The sequence below is a fragment of the Amphiprion ocellaris genome, chromosome 16 (genome assembly GCF_022539595.1).
Source record: "Amphiprion ocellaris isolate individual 3 ecotype Okinawa chromosome 16, ASM2253959v1, whole genome shotgun sequence".
NCBI lineage: Eukaryota > Metazoa > Chordata > Actinopteri > Pomacentridae > Amphiprion > Amphiprion ocellaris.
The window spans coordinates 149,142-175,497 of record NC_072781.1 but is presented as its reverse complement, the minus strand read 5'-3'; the positions used below and the strand labels follow the sequence as shown (position 1 = coordinate 175,497).

At 41.4% G+C, this 26,356-nt stretch overlaps 1 protein-coding gene across 9 annotated transcripts in view; it reads right to left on the bottom strand.

Moving 5' to 3' along the window:
- The window catches only part of ehbp1 (EH domain binding protein 1), a 211,641-nt gene extending 188,311 nt beyond the window's left edge, over positions 1 to 23,330 (bottom strand). For 7 of the 9 annotated variants that reach the window (XM_055018950.1, XM_055018956.1, XM_055018957.1 and 4 more), the window contains exons 1-2: positions 23,069 to 23,330; positions 22,096 to 22,487 (exon numbers count right to left, since the gene is read on the bottom strand). In XM_055018950.1, coding sequence (XP_054874925.1) covers positions 22,096 to 22,199 — 104 coding nt within the window. In that variant the 5' untranslated portion in view covers positions 22,200 to 22,487; positions 23,069 to 23,330. The other 2 variants (XM_055018951.1, XM_055018959.1) reach the window with 2 other exon arrangements.
- Between the last annotated feature and the right edge of the window lie 3,026 nt (positions 23,331 to 26,356).

Genomic DNA, 26,356 nt, shown 5'->3' with positions numbered 1-26,356 from the left:
CCTGGCTGGCGTACCTCAGCGGTTATGTGAGGCATTTAGGGAACATCAGTAAATCGTAGTGTCTATGAATAAGCAGATGTTCAGGAGTTCAACCTGTGTCCAGTTTATAGCAGTGGTATCAGGGAATTACAGGAAGAACACTGGAGACAGAACAGAATAGAATAGAATAGCTTTACTGTCATTATACAATGTACAACGAGATAGCAGAGCTTCTCCTTTTCAGTGCAAAGAAAGGGAGAGCTGTGAGTCGCTACATCCGAGTGCTCCACCATCTCAGTGAATATAAAATTAGAAATATAGAATTGACATATTTTCAGATTATCAAGTCTGGAGTCACTGACAGTCTTTAATTTGGGTTAGTAGAGTTAGTGGGGAATACAAATACAACTATCAGCATGTGGTACCAAATCCAGTCCTGGTGGATGGTAGTAGCACCAGTCCTACCAGTTTAACACTTAATCTGGAGCCCTGCTCATTAAAACACTGTCTGGAAGTGTAAATGTGTTTGTGGTGGAACACCAAGTCCACCTCCCTGCATGGATGGAAGTGGAGGGTGGAGCAGGAAGCTGTGGCTGGAGGCAGGAGGAAGGAACCACTTCACATTAGATAGGACCGTCCCCAGACCAGCGTTACAGACAGACACACACCACACAGTACAACAAACACACAACAAACCGAAACACAGCAGCTCAGTTTAGTTCAGCAGCAATAAAACACAGAGATAAACACGGTGATAAAGCAGCAACTATTTTTAAAAACATAATAGTGACTTTGAAAAATTCCAAGAGGCAAAGCCCACCGCTAAAGAAAGATTTCCATTCTGATCCCTGAATCAGCTGAAAGAAAATGGCACTTTTCTAACAATATCCCACCTAGCAGCTCCCGCTCTGAGATTTAACCAACATGAGATGAAGAACTGAGAGGGAAGAGGAGTATGGGTGGATAGAGACAGAAAGGAGAGAGGAGTATAGGTGGATAGAGACAGAAAGGAGAGATTTAACATGTACATGTGGCCCAAATATTTATTTCAATATTTTAGGATTTAAAGGTAGGCTAGTTCAAAAGATCTGGCTCGGCTCTCGGAGGTGATAGTGCAATAATAAAACACAACAAGACAGGAATTCAAAGTTGGTGTTGGTACCATATATTAAAGTGAATTCTGACATACAAAATATAACCAGAAATTATAACCAGAAATAGAAAACCCAAATATTTACAATCTGCAGAGATATTGTTTAAGTGCACTTGAGTGGAGTATTTACAAAATAATAATCAAAACAAAAAAACAGCTCAGCCCACGATGGGGAAACCAGTTTGGGATCTAGTCACACGCACGGATGGATTTAGGACTGCACAGTTCGGTCCGGACGGGTTGTTCAGTTCATTCTGACCGGGTATAATTCAAAGAGTCCCTGAAGGTCCCACCCACAAGTTATCCAATGTCCATGGGCCATAGGCCTCAGGCCTCGAGTGTGCGAGTGAGTGCGTGTGAGTAAACGTGGGGGGTGGATAAAGGCTGCCACAGCCTCCTACCAGTACCAGCAGAAGGTGTAGACCGAGGTTCTGGGACTCCAGGTAACTTAGCTCGCCATCTGGGGATTACCCCAACAGGATGCAAGGGGACCTGGCCTAGATAATATATATAAACAGGACCATGCATCAGAAATCATCAACACTAGCTAGTTCATTTCATAGAATCTCAATTATTGTTCAGTTACTTCCAATAATTAATTCTTTTCTTGTGTACACAGTATATAACATCAATGATTCATTCCATAAGTCAGTTCATCCCATTTGCAACAATAGAACAAATAGAAAAGTTCACAAAATCATTTGACCAATGTTTTGTCAAAATGCTATTAACATTTGAATGCTCTTTAACGTAAAGAACGATTATAGTTGAATGAACGTGAGCGCTGTATTAGCATGTCAAAGGCTAGATGCTACGTAGCCAGTCTATAGAATTGTCTCGGTTCGACATGCTAATGCTAAGCTAGCGCAACCAACAAACAAACATTTCAGACAGACACTCACCAATTCCCTTGACAATCCCGACATATACCGCGGCCAAACGGCTCCTACTCCCGCGGTAGGCGAGGACTAAAAAGAACATAACCATCGGATGAGTATTTTTGATGTTAGAAAGGTTATTTTAATAGAACCAAGCGCTACTGACCTGTGACAGCTATCCAGTGTGCTTCCCCAAAATGCTACTGAAGGGGAACCAGCGCCGGGTAGCTTGTATCAAGCGACACAGGCCGAGCGAGCGACGTGATTGGTCAGCTACAGCTGAGCGAGCAATGTGATTGGTCGGCCACAGCTGAGCGAGAGCAAAGGTTTTAACGGTCACATGACGAGAGTGACGTATAGAGAGCAAAGGTGAAAGGTAAAAGGTCACATGACTAGGACGACGTATCGTATATTTTAATTTAAATGGATCTTCTATTATTTTAATATAGTCTAATTTAAACCTGGGTTACAGAGAGGAGTATGGGTGGATAGAGTCAGGAAGGAAAGAAGAGTATGGGTGGATAGAGATAGAAAGGAGAGAGGAGTATGGGTGGATAGAGAGGAAGGAAAGAGGAGTATGGGTGGATAGAGACAGAAAGGAGAGAGGAGTATGGGTGGATAGAGATAGAAAGGAGAGAGGAGTATGGGTGGATAGAGACAGGAAGGAAAGAGGAGTATGGGTGGATAGAGATAGAAAGGAGAGAGGAGTATGGGTGGATAGAGACAGGAAGGAGAGAGGAGTATGGGTGGATAGAGATAGAAAGGAGAGAGGAGTATGGGTGGATAGAGACAGAAAGGAGAGAGGAGTATGGGTGGATAGAGACAGGAAGGAAAGAGGAGTATGGGTGGATAGAGACAGAAAGGAGAGAGGAGTACGGGTGGATAGAGACAGAAAGGAGAGAGGAGTATGGGTGGATAGAGACAGAAAGGAAAGAGGAGTACGGGTGGATAGAGACAGAAAGGAGAGAGGAGTATGGGTGGATAGAGACAGAAAGGAAAGAGGAGTATGGGTGGATAGAGACAGGAAGGAAAGAGGAGTATGGGTGGATAGAGACAGAAAGGAAAGAGGAGTATGGGTGGATAGAGACAGAAAGGAAAGAGGAGTATGGGTGGATAGAGACAGAAAGGAGAGAGGAGTATGGGTGGATAGAGACAGAAAGGAGAGAGGAGTATGGGTGGATAGAGACAGGAAGGAAAGAGGAGTATGGGTGGATAGAGACAGAAAGGAAAGAGGAGTATGGGTGGATAGAGACAGGAAGGAAAGAGGAGTATGGGTGGATAGAGACAGAAAGGAGGATACGGTATCATCCTGAATAACCGCTGACGTTACTCAGCAGAGGAAGCTTCTGCCCACAGACTTCATGTCTGCGAGTCGATCACTGACATTAAGAGGGAGGAAATGTAGATTTGTTTGTGCGATCCTACAGCAGTTCTGCAGCGCTGCAGACCATAATAAACCCTCCACCTCCCAGACTAATAGCTCACACTGCACCCAGGAAAGCTGATTGTCCTGCAGCATATAATGGAAGGAGGACTGCAGTGAAACATGCAAACATCTGGCTGAATGTGGAGCTAGAAGAGGTGATATTAATTATTAATGCAATTTATTCTGATTTGTATAACCTTGCAGTGCATTATCCATTCACTCTAATCCTGCATACATACCATCCTACACCAAAGCCTCTAACACAGATTCTGACAATAGAATGGAATGATTTATACGTATTTGTCTTGATAAATGCCTGTGTTACTTCTATCTAAAGTGACAAAAAAATAATCATTCTGACTTGAACATGATACCTGCCTAAATACGGAAACGATAAAACATCAGGATAAACATCTGTAACAGACGGGTTTGTGGTGTCTGTGGGGTCATCCTGACTGCCAGCTGTCAGTAAAATAATAAAGTTTTTGCTGTGTGTGTCTGCTTTGTGGATAACCCATGGATTGTCACCGTGTTCTCACTTAAAAGCTGCAGAGTGTTTATGAGAGAATAAAGAGGTTGGAACACCCAGTATCCCTGCAGGTAGAAGCAGACTGACACCTTACTGCTGCACCTAAAGGACTATACATGGTGCAATACTAGTCAAAAGAAGGAAAGATTTAAAACCTCGTCTTCTAAACATCCCATCTATTCTGTCTTACAGGTAGAAAATTGTGAGTTTATGCTTCCAACAAGAGCAATCCCTGTCTGTTTAGACTCTCCTCCAGTAGTTTGCATTGTATACTCAGGAAATTTTAATATTCTCTAGTGAGTAATTTGCAAATGCCTGCCCACTGTAAATACTTCTATTGGTTATTATTACTTTAAAACCCTGTATTTTGTACAAAAGAAGATAATTCGTGCTATTACATGGTCTGCTTATGCAGCTCCTTCTGGCCCTATTTTCCTGAGGCTGCCTGACTTTAACATCTATCTTAATGCCTGTGTTATGTATCAGGTTATCAACCAACTCAATATACGCTTATGTGAGCTCATCCCAATCTCCCGTCCCCTCCACACTCATAACACCAGGAAAAAAAACTATATATTGGGGAAGAAGCGTAAACTTAAATGTACCAGCCTGAGTATTGTTTGTAGGGGTCCACAGATCTGGAATGAACTAGATGGGTTCATTAAATTATCGCAGTCCTTTTCTGCCTTCAAAAAAAATGTTAAAAAAAAAAACTACTGTCTTCCTATGTATAATCTCTGACAAAATCATGTATTGTTGGAAATGATACTGTCTGTATATGTGTGTATGTATGATTGTGTGTATGCTTGTGTGGGTGCTTGTGTGTGGGGTATATTAATGGGGTGAGGGGTTGGGGGTGGGGTTTGAGAGGGAATGTGGGTGATGATGTTTTTGGTTGCTTGGGTCCCCTAATTATAAGCACTTGCTTCTCTAGGGTTCCCTTTCGTGTACATCTGTTGTAAACTACTTAGGTAGAGTATATTTGTCTTTCTCTGTGCATGAATAAATATATCTGAATCTATTTGCTGTTTTTAAATCTTTTCACGCTTCTGAAGTTTTTTTTCTTGTCAGAGCTTACTGTAATGCACCAAATCCCCATCAGACTTCTCATCTGGAAACCTTTGAGGCGTTAAAACTGATTTTGATAGTGTACACTCAGCTGTGATACTGAAGGATCTCTATCATATCTATCAGGAAAGCTCAAACCTGCTCCAGAAAGACTGTTGGAGAAGTTTTCTTTTCTCGCATAAACAGAGGGTCTAACATGGATGCTGTCAGGTAAACTTCACCATGACTAGAATGTTTTTAGTGGTTTTATGCCTTCATAAAATGCTGTTTTATATTGTTCCTGGTGCTCAGAAGAAACTCCTGGAGCTGCTTGTGATACAACACGGTTTACAGCAGCATTATAAAACACTTTAGCACTTCTTTTTAAGTGGTAAAAAGAACTGCAGGAGTAGTTATATTCCAGGGATGATGATACTGCTGGATTTCTGTAAGGCTCTGCTGTGTAAATTCCTGCTTAGCAGCAACCATCCAGTGGAAATGAAAGAAACGACACAGTAAGACCAGGAAATGCTCAACTAAAAAATGTCTTTTCATACCTGACCTACTTGGAAATATCTGATTCAGCAAAGACAGCAGAAAGAGGATGGAAGAGAAGAAGTGAAAAAGAGGAACAGAGGGAGGACTGCTTTCAATCAGACTTTCTATCAGAAAATAAGATCTTACCTGACAATCAATGCAGCCAAGTTGTATTTTCATTCAATGATCATGTCCCATTTTTCATATTGTGTCACTGTCTGGGGCCAGGCACACCAGTCAGCTCTTTCAGGTGTAATCTCCCTTTACAAACAAGCTTTAAAAGTGCTTGATCGAACGCCCATGAGGTGGCACCATTGTAAACTTTTCGAAAAACAAAATCTTTTAAGTTTTAAAAATTTCTTGAACTATTGTTTTTTAAAATTAGTTTTTAAATGTGTTACTGGTCTTGCTCCAGATTCTGTTAGTGGTATGATCCAAAGAAGTCAAGCTCGTGGTATGACTACAAGAGGAGTAGCAAACGGAGACTGCAGAACAGCCCAGTGTAAAACCACTTTTGGACAGAGTGCATTCTCAGTGAAAGGGCCACAGATCTGGAACATCTTACCTGCTGAACTGAAACACCTGACAGATCTGAATGAGTTTAACTGTAAAATCAAACGATGGCTCAAATCAAACCAAAACTGTGAGCACTGATAGACATTATATTATATGTAAATGTGTTTAATGTAAATATTCATGTAACATTGATTGTTGTATTATTGTTGTTTTTGTATGTGTCAGGGACCTGGTCTGCGAATTAGCTGTTAGCTATTGACCTATGAACATGGCATCGGTTATTGTAGCAATGCTTCTTGTTCTGTCCCTATTAAATAAACGTGTATATATGTCAGAGGATTACCGCCTCCAGCGGGCTGACTCCAACCTGGATCACAGAACTGAGAGGAGAGAAACAGATCAAACACAGACAAAGAGATTTCTTGTACAAGGGCACCCTGCTCAGCTTACGTTCTGAGGCAGAGAGATGTATATATATATATATATATATATATATATATATATATATATATATATATATATATATATATACATACACACAGAGCGACTCAAACACAAACTGAACTGTGAACCTCAAGGGACGTAATTTAATTACGTCCCTTGAGTTGCTTTTTTCAGTGTACTACTCAATTTCTTTTGTAGTAATCGTGGATTTCTTTTACCACTCAAAGTTTTGTCTTAGTATGAAACTCTGCTTTTGTTTAAATTTATCAATTTAACTTCAATAGTTTCTGTTTTCATTTATTTTAGAGATTTGTATGAGTCTCTAGAATTTAGATCTACCCCACTAACATACACTTCATAAATATTATTTAATCTCAACATTTAGTATTACTCTAGCCTGTCGTACTACAGTCCCAGTTAAAGCTCTACAACTCCTGTGTCTTTATTTAGTTTTTCTATACTTTATACGAGTAGTTCACGAAGCATAAAAGGCAGATGTGCTGTCACACATTTAGGAAGTTTCTGAGGGGATTTTAATAAATTTATAGCATTTGGAACCTCCTGTAAACATCATCATTTAAGCAGCCGTGGGTCTCTGACAAAAACACACAATCTGGGAGAGCTTTACCATCCAGCTCCCAGCCTTTCAGCCCACAAACAGAATTCTAAGTGCTCTACATTTATCTTCAAGACAAGATCTATGTCCTTTGCAGGATTTAAAAATAGACTACACATTTCTAAATATGTGTTCCTTCCTTCCTTCTTCCTTCTGGATTCACTGACAGTCAGTCCCTCCACTAACAGAACAGCAGGTCAGAGAGTATTTGGAAAACCTGTGTGGGTCAATGATACCGAGTTAACGCTGAAAACACTAAAACCAGACAGGAGTGAAAGCTCAGCTTCATTAATCAGCTTCTAGAGCTGTCTGTAGGTGAGATGTTTGTTCCTGTAAGGGAAGCCTGTTTGGTTTCTATAAATTAATTGAATTAAATTCTGTTTTACAGACTAAACTAAGTCTAAACTATATGTTTTATGGCCCAAATGTAAGATATTTGCTGCTAATATCAGTCATTTGATGAAGAAGTGTTCCATTAATGAAGAAGCTGATGTGATTAGTGATGTATGACAATAAAAACTACAGAAATGAAACTGAACTGGGACAGCCCAGGATTCTTCTGAACACTTGCAGACTTCTAATATTCCCAGTGAGAGCCTGAAGGCATCAAGCATGACAATCACTTCTAAAGCAGCTGTACTTTCAGTAGACAGCTGGTCTGCTTCCAGTCAGCTGATTTCTGACAGACTTCCATGGAGACGGTTGTAGCTGAGGGTCTGATTATGGTATCTCATGGTCCAGTTATGGTTCTCCATATCTGAAGGAGCCACCAGGTGAGAGCAGGTTGGAGGTTTTAAAGCAGGTAGGGAAGAATGAAAGAGAAAATCAGAAGCCCCAGCTCCACCTGAGGAACAGAGGTGACTGATGAGTTATTTAAATCTTTTACAGGGAGCAGAGAAGAAGGAGCTGTCAGAAACAGGACTCTGTGGTGAAGGATGACAGCCAGGAGAAAAACGAAGTGAAATGTTTCCTGACAGAGCAAACCTACAGGTGAAGGGAAAAGTTTCTCCACAGAAAAAGTTTAGGAGCAGCAGGAAAGTAAAAGGGACAAAAATCATTGGGAATATTATGGATTTCTGGTCCTGTATCTTCAGCTAGCTGCTGATCTCTGAGGTTCTTCTTCATTCCTTCCTTATCTCCTCCATGAGATCTCTGGAATGAGGAGAAGTCCACTCATAACATTCACTCTGGAGCTGTTGTTCTTCTCATACAAACACCAGACAAGGTGTTTCAATCCTTGAAAACCAGGTCCATTTCAACATGTAGAACATCACAGGAGGTTGTTGGAGTCAGAAGATTCTCAGGTCTAGAAATACTCCAGGGGTTGGAGAGAACTTTCAGGAGGCACGACTCGGAATGACTCACAGTTGGTCGTATTTTGGTCTTTAAAAACCAGATCTGTTGTCTGTTCTTGGAATCTGACAGCTTCAGTACCTGAGAATCTGATCATCTCTAATTCTTTTTGGCAAAAAGCCCTTGTCCATATACTTGTATTCAGCTGATATCAGTCGCATGAAAGAACCTTCATCCAAACGTCCTCTCACTGGCTGCAAAAGAAGATGCATTCACATGTGATCGGGCAACGTGTCGTCTGTTTAATGTCTGATCCAACTGATACAGACATTTGATTCTAACGTGCAGCTCCTTCAGATATCTGGAGGAGTTCAAAACCATGTGTGAAAACCGTTAAAGTCTGGGAAAGCTTCAAACTCAAAGTATTCTTCATAAACTAATGAAGTCTCGACTCGTTCGCCTGCTGAACTCTCAACAGAAACAAAGAAGTGAAACTCTCGGGCAAACTTTGGATTCTACAAAAACAAGAACAACACAGAAACGGAAATCTCTAATTCTGGCAAAAAGGCAGGAAGATGACCTGCCTAAAAACATAACCTCTTAAATTAATGTTAAAATACTAATTAGCACTGAGACACATGACAGCAGAACGAGTTCAAACTGTAGTTAACATCTTAATTCCACAGAGAAAGCCTGAGGCAGAGATCAGCAGGGATCACCATCATGTGTTTAGAATAGAATAGAATATCCTTTATTAGTCCCACAACGGGAAATTTGCAGGAGCAGCGAGAATGAGGGAATGAAAGGAAGCTAACTTTCATTAGAGTAAATATGGCAGTAAACATCTCCCCTTATTAAAAAACTACCGATATCAGCATATATATGTATATATATATATATATATATATATATATATATATATATATATATATATATATATATATATATATATATATATATACATACACACAGAGCGACTCAAACACAAACTGAACTGTGAACCTCAAGGGACGTAATTTAATTACGTCCCTTGAGTTGCTTTTTTCAGTGTACTACTCAATTTCTTTTGTAGTAATCGTGGATTTCTTTTACCACTCAAAGTTTTGTCTTGGTATGAAACTCTGCTTTTGTTTAAATTTATCAATTTAACTTCAATAGTTTCTGTTTTCATTTATTTTAGAGATTTGTATGAGTCTCTAGAATTTAGATCTACCCCACTAACATACACTTCATAAATATTATTTAATCTCAACATTTAGTATTACTCTAGCCTGTCGTACTACAGTCCCAGTTAAAGCTCTACAACTCCTGTGTCTTTATTTAGTTTTTCTATACTTTATACGAGTAGTTCACGAAGCATAAAAGGCAGATGTGCTGTCACACATTTAGGAAGTTTCTGAGGGGATTTTAATAAATTTATAGCATTTGGAACCTCCTGTAAACATCATCATTTAAGCAGCCGTGGGTCTCTGACAAAAACACACAATCTGGGAGAGCTTTACCATCCAGCTCCCAGCCTTTCAGCCCACAAACAGAATTCTAAGTGCTCTACATTTATCTTCAAGACAAGATCTATGTCCTTTGCAGGATTTAAAAATAGACTACACATTTCTAAATATGTGTTCCTTCCTTCCTTCTTCCTTCTGGATTCACTGACAGTCAGTCCCTCCACTAACAGAACAGCAGGTCAGAGAGTATTTGGAAAACCTGTGTGGGTCAATGATACCGAGTTAACGCTGAAAACACTAAAACCAGACAGGAGTGAAAGCTCAGCTTCATTAATCAGCTTCTAGAGCTGTCTGTAGGTGAGATGTTTGTTCCTGTAAGGGAAGCCTGTTTGGTTTCTATAAATTAATTGAATTAAATTCTGTTTTACAGACTAAACTAAGTCTAAACTATATGTTTTATGGCCCAAATGTAAGATATTTGCTGCTAATATCAGTCATTTGATGAAGAAGTGTTCCATTAATGAAGAAGCTGATGTGATTAGTGATGTATGACAATAAAAACTACAGAAATGAAACTGAACTGGGACAGCCCAGGATTCTTCTGAACACTTGCAGACTTCTAATATTCCCAGTGAGAGCCTGAAGGCATCAAGCATGACAATCACTTCTAAAGCAGCTGTACTTTCAGTAGACAGCTGGTCTGCTTCCAGTCAGCTGATTTCTGACAGACTTCCATGGAGACGGTTGTAGCTGAGGGTCTGATTATGGTATCTCATGGTCCAGTTATGGTTCTCCATATCTGAAGGAGCCACCAGGTGAGAGCAGGTTGGAGGTTTTAAAGCAGGTAGGGAAGAATGAAAGAGAAAATCAGAAGCCCCAGCTCCACCTGAGGAACAGAGGTGACTGATGAGTTATTTAAATCTTTTACAGGGAGCAGAGAAGAAGGAGCTGTCAGAAACAGGACTCTGTGGTGAAGGATGACAGCCAGGAGAAAAACGAAGTGAAATGTTTCCTGACAGAGCAAACCTACAGGTGAAGGGAAAAGTTTCTCCACAGAAAAAGTTTAGGAGCAGCAGGAAAGTAAAAGGGACAAAAATCATTGGGAATATTATGGATTTCTGGTCCTGTATCTTCAGCTAGCTGCTGATCTCTGAGGTTCTTCTTCATTCCTTCCTTATCTCCTCCATGAGATCTCTGGAATGAGGAGAAGTCCACTCATAACATTCACTCTGGAGCTGTTGTTCTTCTCATACAAACACCAGACAAGGTGTTTCAATCCTTGAAAACCAGGTCCATTTCAACATGTAGAACATCACAGGAGGCTGTTGGAGTCAGAAGATTCTCAGGTCTAGAAATACTCCAGGGGTTGGAGAGAACTTTCAGGAGGCACGACTCGGAATGACTCACAGTTGGTCGTATTTTGGTCTTTAAAAACCAGATCTGTTGTCTGTTCTTGGAATCTGACAGCTTCAGTACCTGAGAATCTGATCATCTCTAATTCTTTTTGGCAAAAAGCCCTTGTCCATATACTTGTATTCAGCTGATATCAGTCGCATGAAAGAACCTTCATCCAAACGTCCTCTCACTGGCTGCAAAAGAAGATGCATTCACATGTGATCGGGCAACGTGTCGTCTGTTTAATGTCTGATCCAACTGATACAGACATTTGATTCTAACGTGCAGCTCCTTCAGATATCTGGAGGAGTTCAAAACCATGTGTGAAAACCGTTAAAGTCTGGGAAAGCTTCAAACTCAAAGTATTCTTCATAAACTAATGAAGTCTCGACTCGTTCGCCTGCTGAACTCTCAACAGAAACAAAGAAGTGAAACTCTCGGGCAAACTTTGGATTCTACAAAAACAAGAACAACACAGAAACGGAAATCTCTAATTCTGGCAAAAAGGCAGGAAGATGACCTGCCTAAAAACATAACCTCTTAAATTAATGTTAAAATACTAATTAGCACTGAGACACATGACAGCAGAACGAGTTCAAACTGTAGTTAACATCTTAATTCCACAGAGAAAGCCTGAGGCAGAGATCAGCAGGGATCACCATCATGTGTTTAGAATAGAATAGAATATCCTTTATTAGTCCCACAACGGGAAATTTGCAGGAGCAGCGAGAATGAGGGAATGAAAGGAAGCTAACTTTCATTAGAGTAAATATGGCAGTAAACATCTCCCCTTATTAAAAAACTACCGATATCAGCCTGTTGTAAGAAAAACATTCATAATATACAAAGAGTGTCCACAGCAGAGGAACTAGGAGCTCAACAAGCATTTCTTTAATAAGAATGACATTATTTCAACTTTTTCCCTGTATGTGACTGTTTTTATCCAACAGTCATTCAAACTTCCACTCTCCATCTCCTGCAGAGATTTGAGGAAATGAAAATAACGAGTCGTTAAAACTGCGTGAACAGACAGCAGGACTAACAGCTCTCCAAAAAGGTTCACATGAATTATTTTTAACCTTTGTTTTCAGTCTAACCAGAGGTAAACGCATATTGGAACCCGAAACAACCATTTTCTCTTTGCTTTAGGGATCTGATCATATCTAGTCATGGTCTGTTCAGAGGTGAGGCCGACTTCACTGTGGTCAAACTGTCCTCTGAGGAACCCAGGAGCTAAATGCTGAGATCTCCCTGTAGACCTCCAGCAGAAGGTCATTAGTTTGGTGATTAGAGGACACAGCTGAGAAGCTCCATCCATTGGAAGCTGGAGGCAGAAAGACAACGTACCACCAGAAACCAGTGATGTTTTTTTAGTCCATGTTATCCTGATTGAAGATCAAATCTAGATCAATGGATGAACAGTCCCACATGTGGAACTACCACTGATGGATTTCTGAGTTTACTGTTGGTCAGACTGAACAGAAGTAGGAAACAGAAGAGGAGATCTGAAGTTTGAATGCTGCTCACGTCTGCAGTCAGATCTGGTTTCCTCTTTATGTTTTTATTTCTTTTTATTTTGACACTGAATCTTAAATCTCTAGTCTGTAGATTGTGTCTGAGAGCATCCACATTAGGAGGAGGACATTTATGTTGTTCCACAGACTGCCAAGACACAACCTCTCTTTAGAATATGTTAAATCAAGAGAAGAAAATATTTTGCTTCCAGAGAAGTAAACAAATGTTTATCCAATATCTGCAGTAGGTTGTGTATCATGAAATCCATTCAGCTACATTTTTTAGTACAGAGGTTCCAACACACTCCTGGTCTGTGGTGTTTTCCATCCAGACACGTGAAGTCAGAATCAGTCTGAAGCTGCAGCAGCTTCCTGACAAGCCAGAAGTCTGTCTGACAGCAGCAGAGGTTTCAGCACATTTAACATACCATCGACTGCTTCACAACCCTGCAGTGTTTCACTGTGTGTGTGTGTGTGTGTGTGTGTGTGTGTGTGTGTGTGTGTGTCTGTGTGTCTGTGTGTCTGTGTGTGTGTGTGTGTGTGTGTGTGTGTGTGTGTGTGTGTGTGTGTGTGTGTGTGTGTGTGTGTGTGTGTGTGTCCATAACTGCAACACAGAACAACTACACTTGGAAAGGTTCCACTGCAGAGCTGTTACTGGGCCATTACCAGAAACAGAAGGAAAGAAAGAACTGAAGAAGTGAGGAGAGGAAGACAGAAGACTGATGGAGGAATCAGGAGAGAGAAGAACATTAATGATCCCACAGCTGGAGGACATCAGTAGCCATGAGAACCAGAGGAGGAGGAGATGAAGAGCTGGACTGAGGCACATCAACAGTAAATGTTGTAATTAAAGTGAAGAGCAGGAACACACATTACAACATCTCTACAACAAAAACACTTGTATGTTTTTCCCAATGTGTTGGTGTACATGGTGTGTTAAACACCATGTACACCAACACATATGAAGCAGATACACGGCTCAGAAAACAGATGACATGTAAACGTTTAATCCACAGACAGTTCTGGATTCTAAAAAAAGTTCAAAGGAATCCAGATTGAACAGTTTTCCTCTCCTGTACTATCAGCTGGCAGAGAAACCTCCTCCTTCTGCCAAACTCACACTCAGGAATCTGAACAGAACCAGAGCCACGTCAGACGTGTTGGCAGGAACACGCTTCTCTGGCACAGATGATGCACACATGCTGAACAGAAGACAACATGTCACAGCCTGACACGCCAGTCACTGAGAAACTAAAACTGTTAGCTGTTAGTCAGCCGCTAGTCAGCTGCCAGTCTGCCGCCAGTCTGCCGCCAGTCAGCCGCCAATCTGCCGTTAGTCTGCCGTAAGTCAGCCGCTAGTCTGCCGCCAGTCAGCCGTTAGTCAGCCGCTAGTCTGCCGCCAGTCTGCCGTTAGTCTGCCGTTAGTCTGCCGTTAGTCTGCCGTAAGTCAGCCACTAGTCTGCCGCTAGTCTGCCGCTAGTCAGCAGTTAATCCGCCACTAGTCTGCCGCTAGTCAGCCGTTAGTCAGTCTGGAACCAGAGGATTCATTTATACACTTCTGGCATTTATCAACACTTTAAATTATAACGAGGAAGGAGCGAGGAGAGATCCAGCGTTTAGCTGAAGGACATGAGATCAGCTACTATGATACTAGAGTCTGTGATTGATGTGAAATTTGTTCATCTAGACTCCTGAAGCTCCCTGTCTCAGAGGAGGAGTCACGCTAGAATTAGCCTGTAATCAATAGCAGATCCGTATCTACAGGCCTGTTAGCCAATGACACTCAGGTTGTTTTTAAACCAACATTTTATCACACGGTTCATGAAAACAGAATCCTGTTGAAAAGCCTGAGGGGAATACTAACACAATGAGTCAGGGTTATATTCAGGCATTATTTCATGCTGAGCTGCACCTTTATGATGGCAGCAGGACTAAACCTCCCCTCCTGCAGGTATCTGAGAATCGAAACCAACCATCCTCTACTGCCAAGCTAATAAATCCATATTATATAGTATAGTATAGCACAGGACAGTCAGAACATAATACAACACTTTACTCACACTATAATTACATAACTCAGATCAGAAGAACAGGGTTCATATAGAAGACAATCCATCTGCTGACAATCACCTGAACACCAGCTCTGAGGGAAACACCTGCAGGTCTGACTCCAGGTAAACCTTCCTGTCTGACTCCAGGTAAACCTTCCGGTCAGACTAATGATCAGAGTCCTGCATTGTGTTTATCCAAAAATCACAGAAACCTCCAACTTAAGAATAAAAACCGGATGTTTGACAGCAAGTTCTGACATTATTACAAGAAAAATTAGTCAGGATAAACACACAAGAAATGTGTGTTTCTCTGTGCAAACACAATGAACAGGAGAAATCAGTGATGGGTCGATGTGATGAACAACAGATGATGTCCTTGGGTTGGTTATAAAGATGGTATAGAAGTTACAAAGACCAACGATGAGGAAAAGACGTCTGTTCTACAGGAAAGAGTTTATCTGCAACAGGAGGAAGTAGGGCTGGGCGATAAATCGATTTTATCGATTTTATTATGTCGATTTGTTTTAACGAAAATCGATTTTCTCATCAACATCCGCCACCAACGCCTTCCCGCTGGGCTCCCGTAGTTCAGTGTGCGCCGCCCCCCCCCCCCCCCCCCCCACGCTTGATACACAAACAACATGGCGGCGAGCGGTGCAGATCTAAAGGTACGTGTCCACTATATGCTATTTTCCCGCACGGCAACGCACCGCATCTGAAAATCACACGGACGGCGGGCGGTCACTAGCGGACCACAACATGGTCACATGACAGCGAGGAGCAACAGCGGGCCACTACGTGGTCACGTGACCGAGCTTTCAGCTGGACAGTCAGGCAGATGATAAACACAGCGGCTCGGCCGCAAATTTTCCCTTTTATTTCAAAAACACGTCACCGAAAAGTATTTCTGAAAGCATTTGAGGCGAGAAATAATATGTGCAGCAGCTGAATCTGTCCCCGTTTTAGGTCACCGATGCCTAGTTTAGAAGTTTGAGGACAGTTTCACGATGTGTGGAATCTGCGCACGCGGCAATTTGCATAAAGTAGAAGTCAGTCTACTTTATGCAAATGAGCTGCAGCCCTCTCCAGGTAAACACACCGGATCACAGCTGGAAACGCACCCCAACTGGACCAGCATGCCACATGCAGCGCATTTCCAGCTGCAATCCGGTGTGTTTACCTGGAGAGGGCTGCAGCTCATTTGCATTAAGTAGACTGGACTCCGGCATGAGGAGATTCGGTAGGGGATTAAAAAAAAAAATTGGATAAATCGTGAATCGGAGATTTTTTTTAGGCCATATCGCCCAGCCCTAGGAGGGAGATTTTCAACAATTAAAGCAGGTGGACCTTGTCCTGCTGATCATACCTGTATGTAATGACAATATTTGCTTTAGCCTTAATGAAAAATGAAGCGTGTCTGTGGACAACAGCTGCAGAAAATAACAGCTCAGACTAACCACTCACCTGTATTAATGATCAAACAGACTGAACAGGATGACAAGGAGAGTATTTATCATGGAAATCTGAGCAGGAACATCTGATACTAATCACTAATAAAATAAAATAAATAAATACACCTTTATCCTTAAAGGCAGAGCTTTTAAATAAAGCTGGATAATACTGTCCTCTACTGATTCACAATGTCCTGAATCGATCAGCTGCTGGATGTTTCATCAGATAATGACCAAAGCTGCATAAAGCAGAGCTGAGAATTTATTCTAGAGAGATTCATTTATTTCAACAAGTGATCAGCGCTGTTGTTTTCAGATTAAAGAGCACATTAGAGGCTGGATTAAACCGCTTACCAACACTGTTTCACTTCAAACGTGTTTTTTGGCCAACAAGTGCAAAACTATTTAGACAAGAACAACAGGAGACCTGTCCAACTTCAAAGCATCATAATTCTGAATATTTAAAGCTGTTCCACACAGTTACGTATGAACTATCAGTAACATGATGGATCTATTCATTACAGGCATCCACATAAATTAATATGTTAATAAAATATATATAGAAATAAAATACAATAAACAGTCAGAATTTACAGGACCGTCCTGATAAAAGCAGCTAACTGTGTGTTTTTTGTTGTAAAAACTCAATACCCATAAAGCAGACGTTTTAGATATGTAGTCCTACTAAACTACCACAGCTATCCACTGCAGATATAGAGATATAGATATAGAAAAGATATAGATATAGATATATACATATTTAGAACGCTGAGAAATAGCGCAAATCTAAAGTTAGATGTAGGTTTTAGGATTCCATATTGGACTGCTCAAATAGCACTCAAGATTAATCAGAACATGTATTTTTATGGAGCCCTATCAGTAAAAGTGCAGTCTACCTACTGGGTGATTATATTTTACAGCTTCATTATATGACTAATTCATCAACGTTATTACATTTAGGTACATATCTCTTCCTGTCCTCTCCATCTCTTCATGTTAACTCTGAACTTTCCTGTCCTCAGCCTCTCTGTGTTTTTAATGTTTCATTAGATAATGATAGCCCCGTTAATGATAATTATAGTCTACCAGGTCACATCAGCTGATCAAGGATCTGATAAAGTATCTAAACTATTCCTGCTGTGAGAAAGTCAGACGGTGATGTTATCATGATATTGACAGAATTACAGATTAGCAGTTTTCAGAGAAACGTGTTCAGAAAACATCTAAAACAAAGCATAAAGAGTATAACTATCTACGGCCTGCACAATCACTGAATGTGGAGAAGAAAACACTTCATTATAAGAATCTAAGAAAAAAAATAGAGGTCAACTCATTAGTGTGCAAAGAGGCAAACGATGAGAATAAAAACTACGACCTATTATGTGCTGAGGAGGTAAATTTCCAACCTTGGCACGAATGAACTTAATTATGAGCTTTAGATGAAAGTAAACAAAAAATACTGTTAATTTTTCATGACCAAATGTCACATTTTAAGTTTTAAAAGGCAGCAGTGAACAGAGCCTCATTTCACCGGCAAACACAAACACTGAACTCATTACTGTTTTAATGGACGGGCTGATTGTGAGTCTGAAACGGTTGTGAGTGAACTGTTAACTCCCTGAGCTGCAGATCAGCTGAACGAGGCAACAAAGACGCAGATAAAGACCTGAAATCACACTAAAAACATTCATTATGAGAGACAGCTCCCTGCATCTCCTCTGTCCTCCCATCAACACAATAATAATGTGGAGCAAACACCTCCAAGAAACAGATGGAACAATAAGCTAAAAACTATTTCTGCTCTTTCTGACTGTCTTTAATTCAGCTGATGAAATCTGACTATAAAGACACAGAAACACAGCAGGGACTTAGTAAACAGGAGCTACAGACTGATGAGATGTTCTGGTGTGTCCACGCCTTTAAACTTCCATCATCTTCTGCAAAGTGACATCAAGAGATGCTCCAACATTCTAACTCTAATGACGACTCAGCCTACCTGAGATTTAAGATGTTTACCTCTGAACATTAAAAAAGACACAAGCATCAGAACATTTATTCTGCCTGAATTAAAACGATCCTAGCAGCTCAACATCCACCTGACAAGAGGCGAGGAGCGGCTGATCACCTGAGGCGAGGAGCGGCTGATCACCTGAGGCGAGGAGCGGCTGATCACCTGAGGCGAGGAGCGGCTGATCACCTGAGGCGAGGAGCGGCTGATCACCTGAGGCGAGGAGCGGCTGATCACCTGAGGCGAGGAGCGGCTGATCACCTGAGGCGAGGAGCGGCTGATCACCTGAGGACGAGAATCACATGAAGAACCGTCAGCTTCTCACCTTCTTTTGAAGTTTTCTAAATGATCCAGACTTTACAGATTATTCTGATGATCCGCTGAATCCCAGCCAGGAGTGAAAAATGCTTTGCATTTCACACAATGCACATTCAAAGCACCCTCACCCTTACAGAATGTATGTGCACACACACATGCACCAACACAAAGTAAGCATTCAGCCTCTCTTCCTGTTTTTGATTCCAGAAATTAAAGGGCTGTGGGTTTCATGAAGAAACAAGAATGACTTATGAAGGATTATGATCATTAAACTCTGAGGACTGATTCCAACGTGCACGACGGAAACTTTCCACTGCAACAATAACATACTGAGCTGATGAAACCCAAGGAAGGAGCTTTCTCACATCCAAACATTCAGAGAAGACAAGCTGAGAGCCTGAGGCGACGCTCAGCTCCTCTGGAAGTCCGGACCGACTCTCCTCACATCAGTGGAGGTATTTCAGACACCAGACATTTAAAATGGGAGCAGCAAACACTGACCAGTTTCTGACTAAATGTAAAACATAAAAGTGATTTAATTTACAGACAAGTGTTCTTCATCTCTGAAGGTTGATAAACTCAACATTTAGACCTCTTTATGTTGCTGTAAACAGGAAAGAGCTGAATATAAAGCCTCAAACAGCTACGATAATCATTTCTGATATTTAATAGCATGACAGAGCCCAGCTCAGGTTGCTAAACAGAGTGTTCCCCTGCCTCTGAGCTGAGCCCACCCACCCTCTGCTCTGGGAACAGATGTACATTTTTGTCATTCCATTCTCCAACACGTTAACATCTGTCCCAGGTCAGGGCTGAGTTAGTCACGCCTACGGCAGGCCACTTGAGAATCCATGTCTGCAGGCTACATCTCTTCTTTACAAGACCCGGCCTTTCCCTCCTGACAGGACAAATAGCTGCAGGCAGGAGCATAGCGACGTCCAGCTATCTCTCTATCTCCACCTCTGAAAACACACCCAGAGCTCCAGCACCTCTATGGACTTCATTTATTCAGCACTTTGGACGTATTTCTGGGTTGTATCTGAACCCTACTACACCGAAACAAATATACTAACCACCTAAAACACAACATGTATGGAGTTACTGCAGAGTATGTCAGGGTGTGGATGTCTGCTGTCAGGAAAAGCAGAAGAACAGGAGAAAACAGGATGATATTGGCTTTTTAAAATGTGTTATTTAAAAGTCTGAGTCCTTGTATGAGAGTCAATAACATAAATAGTCAGATAATTTGTACTGACAAGAACTGGAAATTTAACAGAGAGTATTCACCACTTTCTACAAGCGGGACAGAGAGAAAACTGGACTAGAAACCTGATAAGAACAGCTTTTGACAGCTTCAGCAGCTCATATTTTTAATATCTTAGTAGAAATTACAATAAAAATGATAATCAGTGTTCACCCTGGACTTCATACCGAATATAAACTGCATGAATCCCCACATTTACTATTTATAATATTTATTACTGGTAATACTGAGTACAAACTGCAGATATGCTCAGCCTCATATCCTATACGTTGTTCATCCTGTATACAAATATACTTTTAAATAAACTGATTAATAATAATAATATACTGCATATATTTCACACAATTAATACTATCATCTTGTCTATACTGTTAATACTGTGCTCACAGCTCATTCTATCCATGCTATTTATTCTGTTTATGTTGTTTTTACTTTTATTTAACTCTACTAGATTTATATTATCCATTTCATATTTTACTCACATTTATGTCATCATATATTAATGTTCTCATATCACTCTGACCAGAACATGCTGCTCCATACAGTAAATAATGCACTTTACTGCTCGATGTTCATCTGCATTTTGTTGTCTTAGTTTCTCTCTGTTTTGACAGCAAAGTTTAATCTACTCTAATTATGTTCCTGCAATGTTTTAACTTTCTACACGTCATCAGTTCAACCACAGAACAGCAACATCCCAGTTTAACAGAACACTCGCTCCAAAATGTGGTCCTAGCTGGCCAGGTCCCGGTAAGGTCAGAGGTCAGGATCAGATCCAGGATCCCTGAAGTGTTCAAAGGTTTGACAAGAACCGATCTAGAGAGGGAGATTTACCCCACATCTGGATGAAGAGAAGAGAGCTTTAACCCCACATCTGGATGGAGGGAAAGGAGTTTTACCCCCACATCTGGATGAATGAAAGGAGTTTAAACCCCACATCTGGATGAATGAAAGGAGTTTTACCCCCACATCTGGATGAATGAAAGGATTTTAAACCCCATATCTGGATTAATGAAAGGAGTATTAACCACACATCTGGATGAAGAGAAAAGAGCTCTAACCCCACATTTGGATGAAGAGAAAGGAGTTTTAACCCCACATCTGGATGAATGAAAGAAGTATTAACCCCACATCTGGATGAAGAGAAAGGAGTTTGAACCCAACATCTGGATGGAGAAAGGAGTATTAACCCCACATCCGGATGGAGAAAGTAGTATTAACCCCACATCTGGATGAATGAAAGGAGTATTAACCCCGCATCTGGATGAAGAGAAAGGAGTATTAACCCCACATCTAGATGAAGAGAAAGGAGTTTGAACCCAACATCTAGATGGAGAAAGGAGTATTAACCCCACATCTGGATGGAGAAAATAGTATTAACCCCACATCTGGATGAAGAGAAAGGAGTATTAACCCCTCATCTGGATGAAGGAAAAGGAGTATTAACCCCACATCTGGATGAAGGAAAAGGAGTATTAACCCCACATCTGGATAAATGAAAGGAGTATTAACCCCACATCTGGATGAAGAGAAAGGAGTTTTACCCCTACATCTGGATGAAGAGAAAGTTGTTTTAACCCCACATCTGGGTGAATGAAAGGAGTATTAACCCCACATCTGGATGAAAAGAAAGGAGTTTTAACCCCACATCTGGATGAATGAAAGGAGTATTAACCCCACATCTGGATGAATGAAAGGAGCTTTAACCCCACATCTGGATGAAGAGAAAGGCGCTTTAACCCCACATCTGGATGAAGAGAAAGGAGATTTAACCCCACATCTGGATGAATAGAAAGGAGTTTTAATCCCACATCTGGATGAATTAAAGGAGTATTAACCCCACATCTAGATGAAGAGAAAAGAGTTTTACCCCCACATCTGGTTGAAGGAAAAGGAGCTTTAACCCCACATCGGGATGAAGAGAAACAAGCTCTAACCCCACATCTGGATGAAGGGAAAGGAGTTTTAAGCCCTCATCTGGATGAAGGGAAAGTTTAAACCCCACATCTGGATGGAGGGAACCTCTCTGCCCGTCAGGCTCTTTACTGGCTCTCAAACCAAACAAACTGAACACTGCAGCAGAAGAAGAAAACAGCGTATTATTTTACCAGCCGGCCCCTCCCAGCATGCAGGCTGAGTTATGGCCACCAGGAAGGCCAGCAGACAGAGGCTCAGTTCTCTAACAGCTTCAATGACAGCTCTGTGGTCGTCTGGGAGGAAAAACTCACCATTTCTTGGTGCACTCCACCATCAGCTCCTGGTAGGAAGCCACGAACTGGAACTTGGAGGCATGCTTCCCCACACGCTGCAGTCTCTTCCACACCGAGGCCATGTTTCTCTGGAGGTCTATACTGTCCTGGACCTCCTTCTCTGGGTTCCCTCTCACGGATTCACGCTAAAGTTTATATGAATGTGAGCATATCCAACCCGCATACATGCATAGTGAATGTTTAACAGGAACCAGGAAGAAAAATAAAAACACATCCAGATGTTTAAAATAAATCCACATGGAAGGAGAAATCTCTGCAGCAGGAGTCCAGGTCTGAAGAAAAGCGCCCCATAATTTCAGAAAGGCATAATCCACTGGGTGTAAATGTTAGATTTCCATCTGGTGATATTCCTGCAAAAAAAAAAAAAAAAAAAAAAAAAAAGGAGAATAAAGACACAGAGCGTGAATAACTCACTAAACACAGATGCTCAGTTATTCTAGAGAAAAACCTGTTTATCTCCACCCAAACCTTTATAATGTGCTGTTAATGTTAATTTATAAATTAGTGTGCTGAGGAGTTTGGCTGGTAGGGTAGGGAGCCGGGGGCTGCCTACTCCCGAGCCGAGCCGAGCTAACTTACCATGTTTGATGATAAAATATGAATTTAATCTCTGAAACTATCCCACTAAAGCAGTGACACCGTGCTAAAAACCGACCCGCTAACCCCACAACCGTTAAAAGCCTTCCCACCAGCAGACCCGCTGATAATAACCCTGTAGGAACAGAATATTTGGAGGAATGTGTCGGAATCCAGGGAATAGTCTGAGCCGCTCACCGCTAACCGCTACAAGCTAACTGGGTTACCTGTGATTCACCTCAAGGAAACTCCCGACACCTGTCCTGTAAAGAGGCTTTATCTGAGAGAACCAGCGGACTGTCCGAGACTAACTATCAGCCCGGGAAGCTTCGTAGCTCCGCTTCAGGCTAATTACCGTTAAAGCTCCAGCCGCACAGCTAGCTAGCCGATGCTAGTCGACGGCTAGCGGAGACCGTTGGTCTTCAGACATTTGCTCCACAGGTCAGCGGCTTCTCCCGAGGCTCAGGACCGGCCCAGGAACCGCATTTATTCGCTCCTGTCCCACGGCTGAGTCGATCAGAAGTGTTCCGACCACCTAGCAGGGATTCCCTCAGCAAACTAGTCCGATAGTTTGGGATAGTTTCACCCGATCCGCTCCTCTGGAATCCCGTAAAGCTAGCTGACGTGGAAACGGATTCCCGCTCCTAGCCGCTAAAATAAAAACAGTACAAGCAACCTTTTCAGAAAAATGAAACAAAATACTCCTGCTAAAGTGCTACCAATAATTTCTATGTTACAAAAACACAAATCTAAAATACATACACGTGTAGATTTTTTTGGTTTTTTTTAATATAACGAAGCTCAGTTTGATTTTATTATGAAGGCTGGTCACCAAGCTTCCCGTCTTGGTGTTTTTCCGGTTAACTTGACGCAGCTTCTGTCGCCATCATTCCTGCGCCGCCTGGATGAGTGAAGGCTGAAGAAACGCCTCCAGGCTGCAGCCATTGGTGGGATTCCTGCCATTTACGGATGTTTACTGATTTATGAGGCGTTTTCTGGTCAAATCCAGCATCAGTCAAACACCGTCAGTCCCTGATTCTGATGCATGATGTAGGATTTCTGTCAACATTAGAGGGACACATCACTGCTCTGGGACATTTTCCTGCATTTTGCACTAATTTGTGCCACATCTGTATTAATTTATGGTGGAAAACACATAATTCAGGCACCAGGCAAATATAATGTAAATATAATATAATATAATATAATGCAGTAAGGCTATTCAGTTTCAGCCCTGCTGAGTTAACACACATATATATCATCATGATGTCTACTTCTGTCCTGTTTTGTGAGTTTGCGGACATACGTGTGAAAATCCTCAGCTATCCAGGTCACAGTAATCCTAAATGCTTCAGTAGAAATTAGCTGAGCTTCTTTGATTCATTAAAAACCATAAATTTATGTGCTTTAAGATGTCAGTGGTATTGCTCAGGGTTTATGTTAACATTATAGCAGTTTTTCAAAATATATAAAAGGTTTTTGCTTGTTTCTTGTTTTTATTTGTGGGGACAGATGTATGTGTTGTAGATATTGAAGGGTGTGTGTCCTCTTCCACAGATGCAGCATAAATAAATGTTTACTTCATTCTCTTTGTACACTAACTGCTGTTTATCTGTTGCCTCCTGCATGATTTGAGAAAAAGCTGAAGTTTTTCTTTAAATTCTTTCAACCTTGTAGCTGAAAACAGCTCAGTTAGTTCAGGACATCCCATAGTATCGCTGCTCGTGCCCTCAGGTTCCTGCTAATGAAGATCCATTTCCTGATCCTGTCACATTAATCAGTGGGTGTTAACCTGCATGCCGGGGGTCTTTTTCACATGTGAAGAGGAAATCAAACCCCATCAGAAATCAATACTCTGCTCTCAGAACACACCAACAGACTGATGTTCACCACAGAGCTGGAGAGGCAGCAGAAGGAGGGAAATATGAAGCAGATTAAATTAATCTCTAAGAAGATATGTGCATAATAACAGGAAATTGATATCTGATCCTTTTATATGTCGCTCAGGGTTATGAGCTGCATGTGAGATGGAGGATTTATTTCCCTTTTCTGTTTTTCCTCTCTGGACTGTAAACGCCTGGCTGCAGACACATAAATAAAAGCTGATTCAGATTCAGATGTGTTTCTGTCAAACAGTTTGGCTCTAAAGCTTCATCCAGGAGTCCAGTCTGCTGTTGAAGCCACAGTTTGAAACACTAATGAGAAATCTGCTTTGTGTTTTGGATTTGCCTTGAATTTGGGTCAAAACTGGAAAAGTAGAGATTCTGTTTATCAGCATTTTGCTTCAAAACTAAAAGACTAACGTTTCTGATGATAATTTTGATTGTTTTTTATGAATATTGAGAACTATTTGGCATTTTTTGTGAATCTGTGCATCCTCAGATCAGACTACGGCTGATGAAAACACTTCATTTCTCCTTTATGACACAAAGCAGTATTTGACATGAGCGCTCAGTCGGGGGGTTTAGGTCAGATCTGACAGTGGGGGTCCTGCTGATCCTGTCGCCTGTTTACATTCTGACAGATTACAGCGAGCCTCCCTCCCTCCATGGAATGCTTTGATGTGACAAATGACTCGGTGCTAAATGATGCTTTGTGTGTCGGGCCACATGTCAGGAAGGCCTCGTTTCATAAATACCAGCGGGGGGCCTGGACGAGCTTTACAGGAGGACAGACCTGAACTTCCTTTTACTTTCCTGCAAACAAACAGAGGTTCATCCGCATCCCCTCCTTGTCAAATGATGACTTTTCACTTTTCATTTTATGCTTTTTTAACAGCTAAAAATTGTCCCGTCCCTTAATCACCATAACAACTTTACTGCTGCAGCAGGGAATCGGTTTCATTTGTCTCAGCCTAAAAACATGAGAGAAATGCATCATCACCCCCAGCTGAGATTTGCCCCATTTGGCCAGAAATATATTCTATTTCCTGATCCAGCCGGAGGAAATTATGAATGCAGACTGAAGCCATGTCCAGAGAAGTTAATGATTAGTGGATTCATCGGAGTTAAAAAGGTCAACTCTGCTGCTCATGAACTCTTCTGGGGAAATTCTGACCCTAGATCTTTCATTTTGAACGTCTTGTTCCATAAATAATGAGAGTCCAAATGAAGCCCACTGCAGATGGAATCTATCAGCAGAGGAGAGCTTCTGATCCTGGTTTTTGTATTGATCGTGCTAATGGTGGTTTTGCTGTCAGCCGGCTGTGCAGACGGAGTCTAAGTTCTCACCTAACTTCTACTCTCTGTTTCCTTTCTGCCAACAAAAACACGTCCTCCAGGATGAAAGCCAACTCTTCAAGCACAGAGTCTGTGGCGTTTTGTGTTGGAACACTTGAAAGAGCTGTTCACAAAGCAGAGTCCTTTAGATAGAAGCCAAGTGAGTCCAAACCACTTCAGCAGAGCTCCGATAGCCTACGTATCACTGCTGTTGACAGGATTAGTGGGACCAAGAGGGAAAAAGTGAGCTGGAGCCTTTAACTTCCACAAAACTGTGACTCTTAGCTGCTTCTGTGTTCTAAAAGCTGACATGAAATACCAGAAATGTACCTTTTTTTTTATTAATGCAGCTGCTGTAGTGTGTGAAAGAGGACATGTGAAGCTTCCTCTAATGCCTATTAAACAGTCAGTTTAATTAAAGTAGA